Below are 16,009 nucleotides of genomic sequence, written 5' to 3'. Positions count from 1 at the left end.
CCAGAAAACCAAAAGCAGGAAATCGCAACCAATGGTAATGAAAATTTATCACTGAACTCTACCCAGCATCCGGATAGCAGTGAAATAATTTTCATTGACGGTTTTTGGATTTCGAGCAAGAAAACTGGTTTTCAATAATTGACGATTGCTGATGACTGAATGATGGTTATTTGAGCGTTAAGTAATGGCTCGAGCTTTTTTCTTTTTTTTTTTTTTTTATTATTATTATTATTATTATTTCAACTAGCTGCAAGCATGTCACAGTGGCAGCAGTAAATCGTCGCCATCCCTGCTTGGCACAGGGAGAGGGATGAGTCGTAGTAGTGTTACAGTCGGTTCGAGAAAATTCTCAGTATGCTTTGTAAAATGTTCAATGTTTCCCATGATTCCTATGGTAACCCCACTCCCAAGGCCGTCTGGTTGGAAAATCGATCATCTTTGCTAAAGGTGAGCACCCACAGAAACAGAACTAGCTGAACAGCAGCTTGCTAAGCCAAAGCTTGCTCAGGATTGGTTTGTTCCACTCATGTGCAGCAAAAAATGTGTGTAGGGTACGTCCCTGAATGGGTCGTACGTGTGTCGCAAGTCGGTTCGAAGGGTCATTATTTCAAAATTAACTCTTTTTTGGAATGGTATAGTGGCCCTGAAAAGGGCCTTTTGGTTTTGGTGCGATTATCCGGTACTGGTCGTCATTTACTTGGAGCTGGTGTACTTGGTGACGGCCTTGGTGCCTTCGGAAACGGCGTGCTTGGCCAACTCTCCTGGGAGCAGAAGACGGACGGCGGTCTGAATTTCGCGAGAGGTGATAGTCGAGCGCTTGTTGTAGTGAGCCAGACGGGAGGCTTCGGCGGCAATGCGTTCGAAGATGTCGTTGACGAAGCTGTTCATGATGCTCATAGCCTTCGACGAGACGCCAGTGTCCGGGTGGACTTGCTTCAACACCTTGTAGATGTAGATAGCGTAGCTTTCCTTCCTGCGCTGCTTCTTCTTCTTCTTGTCACCCTTGACAATGTTCTTCTGGGCCTTGCCGGATTTCTTGGCGGCCTTTCCGCTGGTTTTCGGTGCCATCGTGCTACGTTGAGGTTGTTATCGATCCAAAAGGAAACTGAAACTGATGCCTACCGAGTGGAGTGGTTCTCTTTTATACCCCTAGAATAGCGAGCACTGTCCTGCCCCTTTAGTTTGTTTGTCATTTTATTCGTTTCGCTTTCCCCTCCCTGGTATGGGTACGGCGCTGTGCTACGCAGGTATAAAATAACCTCCGTTCCGTGGATTCGCCATCAGTACAGCTTACGTACGCTTTGTGAACGTATCTCCGTTAGTAAAACTCAACACTACCAACTCACAATGTCTGGCCGCGGCAAAGGAGGCAAAGTTAAGGGAAAGGCAAAGTCCCGTTCCAACCGTGCTGGATTGCAGTTCCCGGTCGGTCGTATCCACCGTCTGCTGAGGAAGGGCAACTATGCCGAGCGTGTCGGTGCCGGTGCCCCCGTCTACTTGGCTGCCGTGATGGAGTATCTGGCTGCTGAAGTCCTCGAGTTGGCAGGAAACGCTGCTCGTGACAACAAGAAAACCAGAATCATCCCCCGTCATCTGCAGTTGGCCATCCGCAACGACGAAGAATTGAACAAACTGCTGTCTGGCGTCACCATTGCCCAGGGTGGTGTCCTGCCAAACATTCAGGCTGTTCTGCTGCCCAAGAAGACCGAAAAGAAGGCCTAAACTACTTTCCGCTCGTTCGACGACCACGTGCATCAAACCAAAACCGTCCTTTTCAGGACGACAATATTCATTTCCCGGATAGAGAGTTGTTTTGAATTTGATTACTTCGGTGTAAAACACTCGTTTCTTACTCTTGACTGTTAGTATGCCACAGTCCCCGTGTACTGGGCGGTTAAACAGGAAGTACAGGAACAGAACGAATGAGTGAGAAATGTGTGCCCGTACAGTAGAATGTTGTATACTGTGTAGACACGTGGTAACTTTCGCGTACTGCGATACAGTTTGCCACTAAAATTTATCGAAATCGACTCAGTTTGCACTGTAAGCGATGCCCATACGAATGGAGGTAAATCGTAAATCTGCAGCAGCAATCGTATTGCTATCGTACCTGCAAAGGAAAAGGCTTGCCTCAACGATAGCGGGGGTTTCTTTACCTATCCGTCCGGCTGTGTTAGTTTTGAACGGGCCGAAAATGTCGTTACCTGCTCGTCAGCTTCGTCTAGCTCTGGCTGCGATGGGATACAATATAGAAGAGCACAACGGACAGACGGAAAACGGTGGCTAGGAGGGCCATGTTTGTCGTAATCGCAGCCCAGTGCAGCCCTCCTACGGTACCGAAGCATTCTATCGTCTAGTACCTGTGCCGAGTTTGCGTGTCACAGGAGAAAGTTATTTACAAACAGTGCCTAGTACGGACTAAACAACAATAACAAACGTACATATTCATCAGCATAAATGCGTCGTCGCTCTTCTTGTCCATCACACATCACAACTAACTTGACCCGTTAGTTATCATCACATCGTACAGGGGGCTGTCACTGCTCATTTATTCCATATACTACCAGGGGACTGCCACTACTCCAGCACTCCAACTCCACTAGTGGAAGGAAATTCCCGTCAACTCTTTTGGGAAAGTTGTATAGTGGCCCTGAAAAGGGCCGTTTTTTTAGAGCAATAAATAACGCAGAACAAATTTAAGCGCGTTCTCCACGGATGCGACGAGCCAGCTGGATGTCCTTGGGCATGATCGTGACACGCTTAGCGTGGATGGCGCACAGGTTGGTATCTTCGAACAGACCGACCAGGTAGGCCTCGCTAGCTTCCTGCAGGGCCATGACGGCCGAGCTCTGGAAGCGCAGGTCAGTCTTGAAGTCCTGAGCGATTTCACGAACCAGACGCTGGAATGGGAGCTTGCGGATCAGCAGCTCAGTGGATTTCTGGTAACGACGAATTTCACGCAGAGCGACAGTTCCTGGCCGATAACGGTGGGGCTTCTTGACTCCTCCGGTGGCTGGGGCACTCTTGCGAGCAGCCTTGGTGGCCAGCTGCTTGCGAGGAGCTTTTCCTCCGGTGGACTTACGGGCAGTTTGCTTGGTACGAGCCATCGTAGATTAGGAATCCAAACGAATACGTTGAAACGATGCGAAAGAATGAGGGTCAACTTTTGGTTGTCCTCTTTTATATGCTCGCTTCATCGCAGCGAACCAATCACAAGCCCCGAAAGAATAGGAAGAGCACGAATGGCAGGAAGAAGTAACCCCTCGCGTAGGTATAAAAGCGGCAAACAACGCGGTCGAATAGCATCAGTTTCGTTGCAACCGTAGTCGAGCACAGAAGCAAACATCCAAAATGACTGGCCGTGGCAAGGGAGGTAAAGGACTCGGAAAAGGAGGCGCCAAGCGTCATCGCAAGGTCTTGCGTGATAACATCCAGGGTATCACCAAGCCTGCCATCCGTCGTCTGGCTCGTCGTGGTGGAGTCAAGCGTATCTCCGGTCTCATCTACGAGGAAACTCGTGGTGTGCTGAAGGTGTTCCTGGAAAACGTCATCCGTGATGCCGTCACCTACACTGAACACGCCAAGCGCAAAACCGTTACCGCTATGGATGTTGTCTACGCTCTGAAGCGACAGGGACGCACTCTGTACGGTTTCGGAGGTTAAATCACATTCGTTTTTTCTGCTTGTACAAAAACGGCCCTTTTCAGGGCCACCGAACGTATTCACCAAAGAGTTGAAGGGTCAATTTTCTGCCACACAAACCAGCAGCGAGAGTGCGTACACATCTGCGTTGGCGATGTTTGATTTTATGTATGCAACACGCCAGACAATGTGCACTAGTCATCTCCATTTGTAATGCCACGCTGGAACGTTCCAGGCTGGACACAACAACGAAACAGATCAACGTAATCCAGTTCAGATTACGACTGAACACCATAACGAAACAAATCCAACGTAATCCAGGTTAGGTTATGATTGGTTTTACAAATTTACAAGCTAAATGTCCAGTAAAGTCGGCAAACTTTTCCAAACGAATGAAACCGTTTCAATCATGTGCATGCTTCCCTACCCGGGACTTCAATGGCGTACGAGCATCGAGCGTGGCTGTACCGCATTGGAGGCAACGTGCATCTCGATCACGGATTTCAAAGCAGCATATCAATCCGCCTCGGTGCAGCATGTATGAATCGGTCCGTACATATGGTTAAATTGGACCGCAACAAAAAAAAAAAAAAAAAAAAAAAAAAAAAAAAAAAAAAAAAAAAAGGATCATACTAGAATTTTAGATGACATGAATTCAAATTCAAATGTTTAAAGATCAACGTACTGCCGGTGGACGCATAAATGGCCCATGTGCAAAAACAGACAATCGGGAAAATCGCGTCCAAAGTTCGACAGCGTAAATTGCCTCAACTATGAAGTATAAGTGCCGAATCGTGTTCAAACAGCAACCAAATTCGACATGTTTGGTTTAGAGTTTGATTGAAGTGTGGCGCTCAATATTCAATAAGCTGCAAAATATCAATAGTGCCAAAAATGCGCATGGGACTGCTATGCTTCCACCGGCAGCGTAGGGCTACGTTTCTATTTCGGTCCGGTAAGTTTTGACGTAGGACTACGACTGTGTTTTATACCTTGGCATCCGGTAGAATTGTATTGCGACTAGCACCATGGCGTGAAATCGAATGATTGTCTACGTTGGCGACGAAAGCGGTGACTGGAATTTTTGACCCGCGCTTACGTCTGTCTTTCCCGTCTTGGCATCTGCGGGAATTATTTTGCGAAAAAGTAAACAGACCGAGATAGATGGGCATGAATTCAAATGTGCAAGTTTTGACGTAGGACTACGCCTACTTGTCGAGGACGAACGAAGGCCAGTTGTATCTGTCATCCGTCAGGACATTCCATATTTAAACCACTACTGTACGTATCGAAACGCGATGCCAGTTAGGTGCGGATTAAACTAGAATGTTCCCACTCGTTATTGGTTGCGTGAATGATTAATGGTGGAGCTAGGAATTTGAAACTTGCAACGCTTCGGTCAAGCTGGCCGGTGGGTACTGTTTTCGCGAGTGGCATGGCCATGAGTGCCGGTGCGTTGAACTCTCTTTGGCTGTGTGACTATGCGATAGGTGATAGGAAAGGATATTATTTCCCGTACAACTCTTCAGTAAAATCAAAGCTGGTAGTCCTGAAAAGGACTGATTTGATAGTGGGATACTGTTTGGCAGTACTGGCGACTGGTGATACAGCGCTGTCGCTTACTTCTTGGCGGCGGTCTTCTTTGCGGCAGCTTTCTTGGCTGGGGCGGCCTTCTTCGGCTTCGGGGTCTTCGGCTTCTTGGCAGCAGTCTTGGAGGGTTTGGTGGCCTTTTGCTTCGGGGCAGCAGCCTTCTTCACACCTCCGGCCTTCTTGGCGGCCTTTGCACCAGCAGCTTTGGCTTTCTTCGCCGCAGCTGGCTTCTTGGCTTTCTTCTCGCCAGCTGGTTTCTTGGCTTTCTTTTCGCCAGCTGGTTTCTTGGCTGCCTTCTTCTTCTCTCCGGTAGCCTTCTTGGCTTTCTTCTCACCGGCCTTCTTGGGCTTTTTCTCGCCGGCGGCTTTCTTGGCCTCAGCCTTCAGCTTGAACGATCCGGATGCGCCAGTTCCTTTGGTTTGGACAAACTTGCCCTTCTCGACGCCGTTCTTCAGGGCCTTCTTGAGGAATGGGGCCAGCTTGGCGACATCGCACTTGTAGTTGGCAGCGATGTACTTCTTGATGGCCTGCAGGGACGACCCGTTGCGCTCCTTCAGGGTTTTGATAGCAGCAACAACCATATCGTTCACTGGGGGATGAGTCGACGGCTTCTTCGGCTTGCCCTGTCCCTTGGGGGCTCTTGGCTTCTTGGCCTTGGCAGGCGAAGCAGCAGGAGCTGCGGCAGCGGCTTCAGCGGCAACTTCAGACATCTCGGTAGGTAGATTGGAGTAACACTCACTAGATAGGGTAAACGAATGAATGAAGGTAAATCTGGCAACTGTGCGGTGTTTGATTATGATGTCTGTGTTAGGGATGCAGACATGGTCGTCCACTAACCGAGTGTTCGCAAAATATTGTAAAATTTTTTGGTAACATGTTTCCAAAACGCCATTTTCCACCTACTGCGAAAAACAATCTAATCTAGCGTTTGTCCACTTGGCGAGTAAAGGAGTCTCGCCAGCGGCCTGTCATTGCTAAACCGGGTTAGCACTCGGAATACCATGGCAAAAACGTGTCGTCGCAGCACCCATCGCTCATATGGTGTGGGTTCGCTTGACAAAACAATCAATAGTCGCTATTGAAACAATGCAATCGCCCTTGTCGGTAGTGAATTACAAAAGGCCAACGATTCCTCTATTCAGCGGCATCTAAATCTAGCGCAGATTCGGTTAGGAACTGCTGCAGAATGGACCACAAAGAAAGTCCTTCCTAGTGCTAACAGGCGATGTTGAGCGCTTGGTTTAGGAGAACTTTGGACAGTACAATATAATGCAATTTTTCTTCCGGAAAAAGATACTTCAAGCTACACCCGTAGGGCAGTTCCGTGTAATAATGCATACTAAGTTCATGTCGGGTCATACGACTACCAAGCATACGAACCGAAACCATCCAACGTAGCCCCCTAGATAGTAGTTGGCCAGAGCCGAGCAATGCCTTTGCCCAAGTCATTAACGCCACAGTAATCCAAAATGAAAATAATGTAATTTGGTAACTGTAAGTTTGATTTGTGAACAAATGTGAACTGCCAGAGCCCAATCGCCCGCCAGTATCGTGTGCACACAATCACCATGAGGATATTCATTCACCGTGGTGCGGAACTGTCCAGTCCACCATAAATAAACTATCATAACTGGGCAGAATTGCTGTCTTGTTTGCAGTACGTGCAAAGGTTTATAATAATAGCACAGCAACAATCTGGACTTCTTTCTCTTCTCCGGAACCAGGAGGATTGTCCGACCGGGACATCAACGTCACGATGATCCTGACGATGCTTTGTTAGACCCTGACCGTGGACGCTACGCATTTCCGGTGGATTTCACCTCAAACGCTTGATAGTGGCAATGGCATGCCCCAGTTGTGCTGACATTGGACCGTTGGTCGGCGATTCTATGGCCTACGTCACACGAGTCTGATAGCAACCTAAGCAACCCTCCGCGGCGTGAGAAGTATTGGAAATGCGGAAAATGCACATTTAGTTAAGGTGATACGGGACACCGTGTTAATTTTGCTATCTTCCGTCTCTTGCACCACCATTACCCCCGAAAGTTTGACGATGCAAATCTCCAGTTCCAGTGGACTGATCCAACTGAAAACTGAGTCGATTGTTCATCACATGTAAGCATGACGCCCCGTAAAGCCTTAAGAGGAAACATACCATCATCCTTTACCAGAAAACCAAAAGCAGGAAATCGCAACCAATGGTAATGAAAATTTATCACTGAACTCTACCCAGCATCCGGATAGCAGTGAAATAATTTTCATTGACGGTTTTTGGATTTCGAGCAAGAAAACTGGTTTTCAATAATTGACGATTGCTGATGACTGAATGATGGTTATTTGAGCGTTAAGTAATGGCTCGAGCTTTTTTCTTTTTTTTTTTTTTTATTATTATTATTATTATTATTTCAAATAGCTGCAAGCATGTCACAGTGGCAGCAGTAAATCGTCGCCATCCCTGCTTGGCACAGGGAGAGGGATGAGTCGTAGTAGTGTTACAGTCGGTTCGAGAAAATTCTCAGTATGCTTTGTAAAATGTTCAATGTTTCCCATGATTCCTATGGTAACCCCACTCCCAAGGCCGTCTGGTTGGAAAATCGATCATCTTTGCTAAAGGTGAGCACCCACAGAAACAGAACTAGCTGAACAGCAGCTTGCTAAGCCAAAGCTTGCTCAGGATTGGTTTGTTCCACTCATGTGCAGCAAAAAATGTGTGTAGGGTACGTCCCTGAATGGGTCGTACGTGTGTCGCAAGTCGGTTCGAAGGGTCATTATTTCAAAATTAACTCTTTTTTGGAATGGTATAGTGGCCCTGAAAAGGGCCTTTTGGTTTTGGTGCGATTATCCGGTACTGGTCGTCATTTACTTGGAGCTGGTGTACTTGGTGACGGCCTTGGTGCCTTCGGAAACGGCGTGCTTGGCCAACTCTCCTGGGAGCAGAAGACGGACGGCGGTCTGAATTTCGCGAGAGGTGATAGTCGAGCGCTTGTTGTAGTGAGCCAGACGGGAGGCTTCGGCGGCAATGCGTTCGAAGATGTCGTTGACGAAGCTGTTCATGATGCTCATAGCCTTCGACGAGACGCCAGTGTCCGGGTGGACTTGCTTCAACACCTTGTAGATGTAGATAGCGTAGCTTTCCTTCCTGCGCTGCTTCTTCTTCTTCTTGTCACCCTTGACAATGTTCTTCTGGGCCTTGCCGGATTTCTTGGCGGCCTTTCCGCTGGTTTTCGGTGCCATCGTGCTACGTTGAGGTTGTTATCGATCCAAAAGGAAACTGAAACTGATGCCTACCGAGTGGAGTGGTTCTCTTTTATACCCCTAGAATAGCGAGCACTGTCCTGCCCCTTTAGTTTGTTTGTCATTTTATTCGTTTCGCTTTCCCCTCCCTGGTATGGGTACGGCGCTGTGCTACGCAGGTATAAAATAACCTCCGTTCCGTGGATTCGCCATCAGTACAGCTTACGTACGCTTTGTGAACGTATCTCCGTTAGTAAAACTCAACACTACCAACTCACAATGTCTGGCCGCGGCAAAGGAGGCAAAGTTAAGGGAAAGGCAAAGTCCCGTTCCAACCGTGCTGGATTGCAGTTCCCGGTCGGTCGTATCCACCGTCTGCTGAGGAAGGGCAACTATGCCGAGCGTGTCGGTGCCGGTGCCCCCGTCTACTTGGCTGCCGTGATGGAGTATCTGGCTGCTGAAGTCCTCGAGTTGGCAGGAAACGCTGCTCGTGACAACAAGAAAACCAGAATCATCCCCCGTCATCTGCAGTTGGCCATCCGCAACGACGAAGAATTGAACAAACTGCTGTCTGGCGTCACCATTGCCCAGGGTGGTGTCCTGCCAAACATTCAGGCTGTTCTGCTGCCCAAGAAGACCGAAAAGAAGGCCTAAACTACTTTCCGCTCGTTCGACGACCACGTGCATCAAACCAAAACCGTCCTTTTCAGGACGACAATATTCATTTCCCGGATAGAGAGTTGTTTTGAATTTGATTACTTCGGTGTAAAACACTCGTTTCTTACTCTTGACTGTTAGTATGCCACAGTCCCCGTGTACTGGGCGGTTAAACAGGAAGTACAGGAACAGAACGAATGAGTGAGAAATGTGTGCCCGTACAGTAGAATGTTGTATACTGTGTAGACACGTGGTAACTTTCGCGTACTGCGATACAGTTTGCCACTAAAATTTATCGAAATCGACTCAGTTTGCACTGTAAGCGATGCCCATACGAATGGAGGTAAATCGTAAATCTGCAGCAGCAATCGTATTGCTATCGTACCTGCAAAGGAAAAGGCTTGCCTCAACGATAGCGGGGGTTTCTTTACCTATCCGTCCGGCTGTGTTAGTTTTGAACGGGCCGAAAATGTCGTTACCTGCTCGTCAGCTTCGTCTAGCTCTGGCTGCGATGGGATACAATATAGAAGAGCACAACGGACAGACGGAAAACGGTGGCTAGGAGGGCCATGTTTGTCGTAATCGCAGCCCAGTGCAGCCCTCCTACGGTACCGAAGCATTCTATCGTCTAGTACCTGTGCCGAGTTTGCGTGTCACAGGAGAAAGTTATTTACAAACAGTGCCTAGTACGGACTAAACAACAATAACAAACGTACATATTCATCAGCATAAATGCGTCGTCGCTCTTCTTGTCCATCACACATCACAACTAACTTGACCCGTTAGTTATCATCACATCGTACAGGGGGCTGTCACTGCTCATTTATTCCATATACTACCAGGGGACTGCCACTACTCCAGCACTCCAACTCCACTAGTGGAAGGAAATTCCCGTCAACTCTTTTGGGAAAGTTGTATAGTGGCCCTGAAAAGGGCCGTTTTTTTAGAGCAATAAATAACGCAGAACAAATTTAAGCGCGTTCTCCACGGATGCGACGAGCCAGCTGGATGTCCTTGGGCATGATCGTGACACGCTTAGCGTGGATGGCGCACAGGTTGGTATCTTCGAACAGACCGACCAGGTAGGCCTCGCTAGCTTCCTGCAGGGCCATGACGGCCGAGCTCTGGAAGCGCAGGTCAGTCTTGAAGTCCTGAGCGATTTCACGAACCAGACGCTGGAATGGGAGCTTGCGGATCAGCAGCTCAGTGGATTTCTGGTAACGACGAATTTCACGCAGAGCGACAGTTCCTGGCCGATAACGGTGGGGCTTCTTGACTCCTCCGGTGGCTGGGGCACTCTTGCGAGCAGCCTTGGTGGCCAGCTGCTTGCGAGGAGCTTTTCCTCCGGTGGACTTACGGGCAGTTTGCTTGGTACGAGCCATCGTAGATTAGGAATCCAAACGAATACGTTGAAACGATGCGAAAGAATGAGGGTCAACTTTTGGTTGTCCTCTTTTATATGCTCGCTTCATCGCAGCGAACCAATCACAAGCCCCGAAAGAATAGGAAGAGCACGAATGGCAGGAAGAAGTAACCCCTCGCGTAGGTATAAAAGCGGCAAACAACGCGGTCGAATAGCATCAGTTTCGTTGCAACCGTAGTCGAGCACAGAAGCAAACATCCAAAATGACTGGCCGTGGCAAGGGAGGTAAAGGACTCGGAAAAGGAGGCGCCAAGCGTCATCGCAAGGTCTTGCGTGATAACATCCAGGGTATCACCAAGCCTGCCATCCGTCGTCTGGCTCGTCGTGGTGGAGTCAAGCGTATCTCCGGTCTCATCTACGAGGAAACTCGTGGTGTGCTGAAGGTGTTCCTGGAAAACGTCATCCGTGATGCCGTCACCTACACTGAACACGCCAAGCGCAAAACCGTTACCGCTATGGATGTTGTCTACGCTCTGAAGCGACAGGGACGCACTCTGTACGGTTTCGGAGGTTAAATCACATTCGTTTTTTCTGCTTGTACAAAAACGGCCCTTTTCAGGGCCACCGAACGTATTCACCAAAGAGTTGAAGGGTCAATTTTCTGCCACACAAACCAGCAGCGAGAGTGCGTACACATCTGCGTTGGCGATGTTTGATTTTATGTATGCAACACGCCAGACAATGTGCACTAGTCATCTCCATTTGTAATGCCACGCTGGAACGTTCCAGGCTGGACACAACAACGAAACAGATCAACGTAATCCAGTTCAGATTACGACTGAACACCATAACGAAACAAATCCAACGTAATCCAGGTTAGGTTATGATTGGTTTTACAAATTTACAAGCTAAATGTCCAGTAAAGTCGGCAAACTTTTCCAAACGAATGAAACCGTTTCAATCATGTGCATGCTTCCCTACCCGGGACTTCAATGGCGTACGAGCATCGAGCGTGGCTGTACCGCATTGGAGGCAACGTGCATCTCGATCACGGATTTCAAAGCAGCATATCAATCCGCCTCGGTGCAGCATGTATGAATCGGTCCGTACATATGGTTAAATTGGACCGCAACAAAAAAAAAAAAAAAAAAAAAAAAAAAAAAAAAAAAAAAAAAAAAAAAAAAAGGATCATACTAGAATTTTAGATGACATGAATTCAAATTCAAATGTTTAAAGATCAACGTACTGCCGGTGGACGCATAAATGGCCCATGTGCAAAAACAGACAATCGGGAAAATCGCGTCCAAAGTTCGACAGCGTAAATTGCCTCAACTATGAAGTATAAGTGCCGAATCGTGTTCAAACAGCAACCAAATTCGACATGTTTGGTTTAGAGTTTGATTGAAGTGTGGCGCTCAATATTCAATAAGCTGCAAAATATCAATAGTGCCAAAAATGCGCATGGGACTGCTATGCTTCCACCGGCAGCGTAGGGCTACGTTTCTATTTCGGTCCGGTAAGTTTTGACGTAGGACTACGACTGTGTTTTATACCTTGGCATCCGGTAGAATTGTATTGCGACTAGCACCATGGCGTGAAATCGAATGATTGTCTACGTTGGCGACGAAAGCGGTGACTGGAATTTTTGACCCGCGCTTACGTCTGTCTTTCCCGTCTTGGCATCTGCGGGAATTATTTTGCGAAAAAGTAAACAGACCGAGATAGATGGGCATGAATTCAAATGTGCAAGTTTTGACGTAGGACTACGCCTACTTGTCGAGGACGAACGAAGGCCAGTTGTATCTGTCATCCGTCAGGACATTCCATATTTAAACCACTACTGTACGTATCGAAACGCGATGCCAGTTAGGTGCGGATTAAACTAGAATGTTCCCACTCGTTATTGGTTGCGTGAATGATTAATGGTGGAGCTAGGAATTTGAAACTTGCAACGCTTCGGTCAAGCTGGCCGGTGGGTACTGTTTTCGCGAGTGGCATGGCCATGAGTGCCGGTGCGTTGAACTCTCTTTGGCTGTGTGACTATGCGATAGGTGATAGGAAAGGATATTATTTCCCGTACAACTCTTCAGTAAAATCAAAGCTGGTAGTCCTGAAAAGGACTGATTTGATAGTGGGATACTGTTTGGCAGTACTGGCGACTGGTGATACAGCGCTGTCGCTTACTTCTTGGCGGCGGTCTTCTTTGCGGCAGCTTTCTTGGCTGGGGCGGCCTTCTTCGGCTTCGGGGTCTTCGGCTTCTTGGCAGCAGTCTTGGAGGGTTTGGTGGCCTTTTGCTTCGGGGCAGCAGCCTTCTTCACACCTCCGGCCTTCTTGGCGGCCTTTGCACCAGCAGCTTTGGCTTTCTTCGCCGCAGCTGGCTTCTTGGCTTTCTTCTCGCCAGCTGGTTTCTTGGCTTTCTTTTCGCCAGCTGGTTTCTTGGCTGCCTTCTTCTTCTCTCCGGTAGCCTTCTTGGCTTTCTTCTCACCGGCCTTCTTGGGCTTTTTCTCGCCGGCGGCTTTCTTGGCCTCAGCCTTCAGCTTGAACGATCCGGATGCGCCAGTTCCTTTGGTTTGGACAAACTTGCCCTTCTCGACGCCGTTCTTCAGGGCCTTCTTGAGGAATGGGGCCAGCTTGGCGACATCGCACTTGTAGTTGGCAGCGATGTACTTCTTGATGGCCTGCAGGGACGACCCGTTGCGCTCCTTCAGGGTTTTGATAGCAGCAACAACCATATCGTTCACTGGGGGATGAGTCGACGGCTTCTTCGGCTTGCCCTGTCCCTTGGGGGCTCTTGGCTTCTTGGCCTTGGCAGGCGAAGCAGCAGGAGCTGCGGCAGCGGCTTCAGCGGCAACTTCAGACATCTCGGTAGGTAGATTGGAGTAACACTCACTAGATAGGGTAAACGAATGAATGAAGGTAAATCTGGCAACTGTGCGGTGTTTGATTATGATGTCTGTGTTAGGGATGCAGACATGGTCGTCCACTAACCGAGTGTTCGCAAAATATTGTAAAATTTTTTGGTAACATGTTTCCAAAACGCCATTTTCCACCTACTGCGAAAAACAATCTAATCTAGCGTTTGTCCACTTGGCGAGTAAAGGAGTCTCGCCAGCGGCCTGTCATTGCTAAACCGGGTTAGCACTCGGAATACCATGGCAAAAACGTGTCGTCGCAGCACCCATCGCTCATATGGTGTGGGTTCGCTTGACAAAACAATCAATAGTCGCTATTGAAACAATGCAATCGCCCTTGTCGGTAGTGAATTACAAAAGGCCAACGATTCCTCTATTCAGCGGCATCTAAATCTAGCGCAGATTCGGTTAGGAACTGCTGCAGAATGGACCACAAAGAAAGTCCTTCCTAGTGCTAACAGGCGATGTTGAGCGCTTGGTTTAGGAGAACTTTGGACAGTACAATATAATGCAATTTTTCTTCCGGAAAAAGATACTTCAAGCTACACCCGTAGGGCAGTTCCGTGTAATAATGCATACTAAGTTCATGTCGGGTCATACGACTACCAAGCATACGAACCGAAACCATCCAACGTAGCCCCCTAGATAGTAGTTGGCCAGAGCCGAGCAATGCCTTTGCCCAAGTCATTAACGCCACAGTAATCCAAAATGAAAATAATGTAATTTGGTAACTGTAAGTTTGATTTGTGAACAAATGTGAACTGCCAGAGCCCAATCGCCCGCCAGTATCGTGTGCACACAATCACCATGAGGATATTCATTCACCGTGGTGCGGAACTGTCCAGTCCACCATAAATAAACTATCATAACTGGGCAGAATTGCTGTCTTGTTTGCAGTACGTGCAAAGGTTTATAATAATAGCACAGCAACAATCTGGACTTCTTTCTCTTCTCCGGAACCAGGAGGATTGTCCGACCGGGACATCAACGTCACGATGATCCTGACGATGCTTTGTTAGACCCTGACCGTGGACGCTACGCATTTCCGGTGGATTTCACCTCAAACGCTTGATAGTGGCAATGGCATGCCCCAGTTGTGCTGACATTGGACCGTTGGTCGGCGATTCTATGGCCTACGTCACACGAGTCTGATAGCAACCTAAGCAACCCTCCGCGGCGTGAGAAGTATTGGAAATGCGGAAAATGCACATTTAGTTAAGGTGATACGGGACACCGTGTTAATTTTGCTATCTTCCGTCTCTTGCACCACCATTACCCCCGAAAGTTTGACGATGCAAATCTCCAGTTCCAGTGGACTGATCCAACTGAAAACTGAGTCGATTGTTCATCACATGTAAGCATGACGCCCCGTAAAGCCTTAAGAGGAAACATACCATCATCCTTTACCAGAAAACCAAAAGCAGGAAATCGCAACCAATGGTAATGAAAATTTATCACTGAACTCTACCCAGCATCCGGATAGCAGTGAAATAATTTTCATTGACGGTTTTTGGATTTCGAGCAAGAAAACTGGTTTTCAATAATTGACGATTGCTGATGACTGAATGATGGTTATTTGAGCGTTAAGTAATGGCTCGAGCTTTTTTCTTTTTTTTTTTTTTTTATTATTATTATTATTATTATTTCAACTAGCTGCAAGCATGTCACAGTGGCAGCAGTAAATCGTCGCCATCCCTGCTTGGCACAGGGAGAGGGATGAGTCGTAGTAGTGTTACAGTCGGTTCGAGAAAATTCTCAGTATGCTTTGTAAAATGTTCAATGTTTCCCATGATTCCTATGGTAACCCCACTCCCAAGGCCGTCTGGTTGGAAAATCGATCATCTTTGCTAAAGGTGAGCACCCACAGAAACAGAACTAGCTGAACAGCAGCTTGCTAAGCCAAAGCTTGCTCAGGATTGGTTTGTTCCACTCATGTGCAGCAAAAAATGTGTGTAGGGTACGTCCCTGAATGGGTCGTACGTGTGTCGCAAGTCGGTTCGAAGGGTCATTATTTCAAAATTAACTCTTTTTTGGAATGGTATAGTGGCCCTGAAAAGGGCCTTTTGGTTTTGGTGCGATTATCCGGTACTGGTCGTCATTTACTTGGAGCTGGTGTACTTGGTGACGGCCTTGGTGCCTTCGGAAACGGCGTGCTTGGCCAACTCTCCTGGGAGCAGAAGACGGACGGCGGTCTGAATTTCGCGAGAGGTGATAGTCGAGCGCTTGTTGTAGTGAGCCAGACGGGAGGCTTCGGCGGCAATGCGTTCGAAGATGTCGTTGACGAAGCTGTTCATGATGCTCATAGCCTTCGACGAGACGCCAGTGTCCGGGTGGACTTGCTTCAACACCTTGTAGATGTAGATAGCGTAGCTTTCCTTCCTGCGCTGCTTCTTCTTCTTCTTGTCACCCTTGACAATGTTCTTCTGGGCCTTGCCGGATTTCTTGGCGGCCTTTCCGCTGGTTTTCGGTGCCATCGTGCTACGTTGAGGTTGTTATCGATCCAAAAGGAAACTGAAACTGATGCCTACCGAGTGGAGTGGTTCTCTTTTATACCCCTAGAATAGCGAGCACTGTCCTGCCCCTTTAGTTTGTTTGTCATTTTATTCGTTTC

General features: G+C 48.0%; 9 protein-coding genes across 9 annotated transcripts; 4 read left to right on the top strand and 5 right to left on the bottom strand.

Annotated features, from left to right (window-relative positions):
* Positions 1 to 672: 672 nt before the first annotated feature.
* Positions 673 to 1,201, bottom strand: LOC109397482 (histone H2B). The gene has a single exon (XM_029853111.2). The coding sequence runs from the start codon at positions 1,066 to 1,068 to the stop codon at positions 694 to 696; it is 375 nt and encodes a 124-aa protein (XP_029708971.1). The 5' UTR covers positions 1,069 to 1,201; the 3' UTR covers positions 673 to 693.
* A 16-nt stretch (positions 1,202 to 1,217) lies between these two features.
* LOC134284432 (histone H2A) lies at positions 1,218 to 1,778 on the top strand. The gene has a single exon (XM_062843253.1). It carries the CDS (start codon positions 1,348 to 1,350, stop codon positions 1,720 to 1,722), a length of 375 nt encoding a protein of 124 aa, XP_062699237.1. The 5' UTR covers positions 1,218 to 1,347; the 3' UTR covers positions 1,723 to 1,778.
* Positions 1,779 to 3,285: 1,507 nt separating this feature from the next.
* Positions 3,286 to 3,679, top strand: LOC115254888 (histone H4). Its single transcript, XM_029852572.2, has one exon. The coding sequence runs from the start codon at positions 3,352 to 3,354 to the stop codon at positions 3,661 to 3,663; it is 312 nt and encodes a 103-aa protein (XP_029708432.1). The 5' UTR covers positions 3,286 to 3,351; the 3' UTR covers positions 3,664 to 3,679.
* Positions 3,680 to 5,205: 1,526 nt separating this feature from the next.
* LOC109397473 (histone H1-like) lies at positions 5,206 to 5,969 on the bottom strand. Its single transcript, XM_029853112.2, has one exon. It carries the CDS (start codon positions 5,940 to 5,942, stop codon positions 5,262 to 5,264), a length of 681 nt encoding a protein of 226 aa, XP_029708972.1. The 5' UTR covers positions 5,943 to 5,969; the 3' UTR covers positions 5,206 to 5,261.
* A 2,101-nt stretch (positions 5,970 to 8,070) lies between these two features.
* Positions 8,071 to 8,603, bottom strand: LOC115255183 (histone H2B). Its single transcript, XM_029853114.2, has one exon. The coding sequence runs from the start codon at positions 8,464 to 8,466 to the stop codon at positions 8,092 to 8,094; it is 375 nt and encodes a 124-aa protein (XP_029708974.1). The 5' UTR covers positions 8,467 to 8,603; the 3' UTR covers positions 8,071 to 8,091.
* Positions 8,604 to 8,614: 11 nt separating this feature from the next.
* LOC134284433 (histone H2A) lies at positions 8,615 to 9,176 on the top strand. The gene has a single exon (XM_062843254.1). The coding sequence runs from the start codon at positions 8,746 to 8,748 to the stop codon at positions 9,118 to 9,120; it is 375 nt and encodes a 124-aa protein (XP_062699238.1). The 5' UTR covers positions 8,615 to 8,745; the 3' UTR covers positions 9,121 to 9,176.
* Positions 9,177 to 10,616: 1,440 nt separating this feature from the next.
* LOC109397483 (histone H4) lies at positions 10,617 to 11,077 on the top strand. Its single transcript, XM_029853115.2, has one exon. The coding sequence runs from the start codon at positions 10,750 to 10,752 to the stop codon at positions 11,059 to 11,061; it is 312 nt and encodes a 103-aa protein (XP_029708975.1). The 5' UTR covers positions 10,617 to 10,749; the 3' UTR covers positions 11,062 to 11,077.
* Positions 11,078 to 12,610: 1,533 nt separating this feature from the next.
* On the bottom strand, positions 12,611 to 13,375 carry LOC134284427 (histone H1-like). Its single transcript, XM_062843247.1, has one exon. It carries the CDS (start codon positions 13,345 to 13,347, stop codon positions 12,667 to 12,669), a length of 681 nt encoding a protein of 226 aa, XP_062699231.1. The 5' UTR covers positions 13,348 to 13,375; the 3' UTR covers positions 12,611 to 12,666.
* A 2,101-nt stretch (positions 13,376 to 15,476) lies between these two features.
* Positions 15,477 to 16,009, bottom strand: LOC134284431 (histone H2B). The gene has a single exon (XM_062843252.1). It carries the CDS (start codon positions 15,870 to 15,872, stop codon positions 15,498 to 15,500), a length of 375 nt encoding a protein of 124 aa, XP_062699236.1. The 5' UTR covers positions 15,873 to 16,009; the 3' UTR covers positions 15,477 to 15,497.

Source organism: Aedes albopictus, unplaced genomic scaffold (assembly GCF_035046485.1).
Source record: "Aedes albopictus strain Foshan unplaced genomic scaffold, AalbF5 HiC_scaffold_118, whole genome shotgun sequence".
Lineage (NCBI taxonomy): Eukaryota > Metazoa > Arthropoda > Insecta > Diptera > Culicidae > Aedes > Aedes albopictus.
Note: the sequence above shows the minus strand (reverse complement) of the source record. Positions and strands in the feature narration are given on the sequence as shown.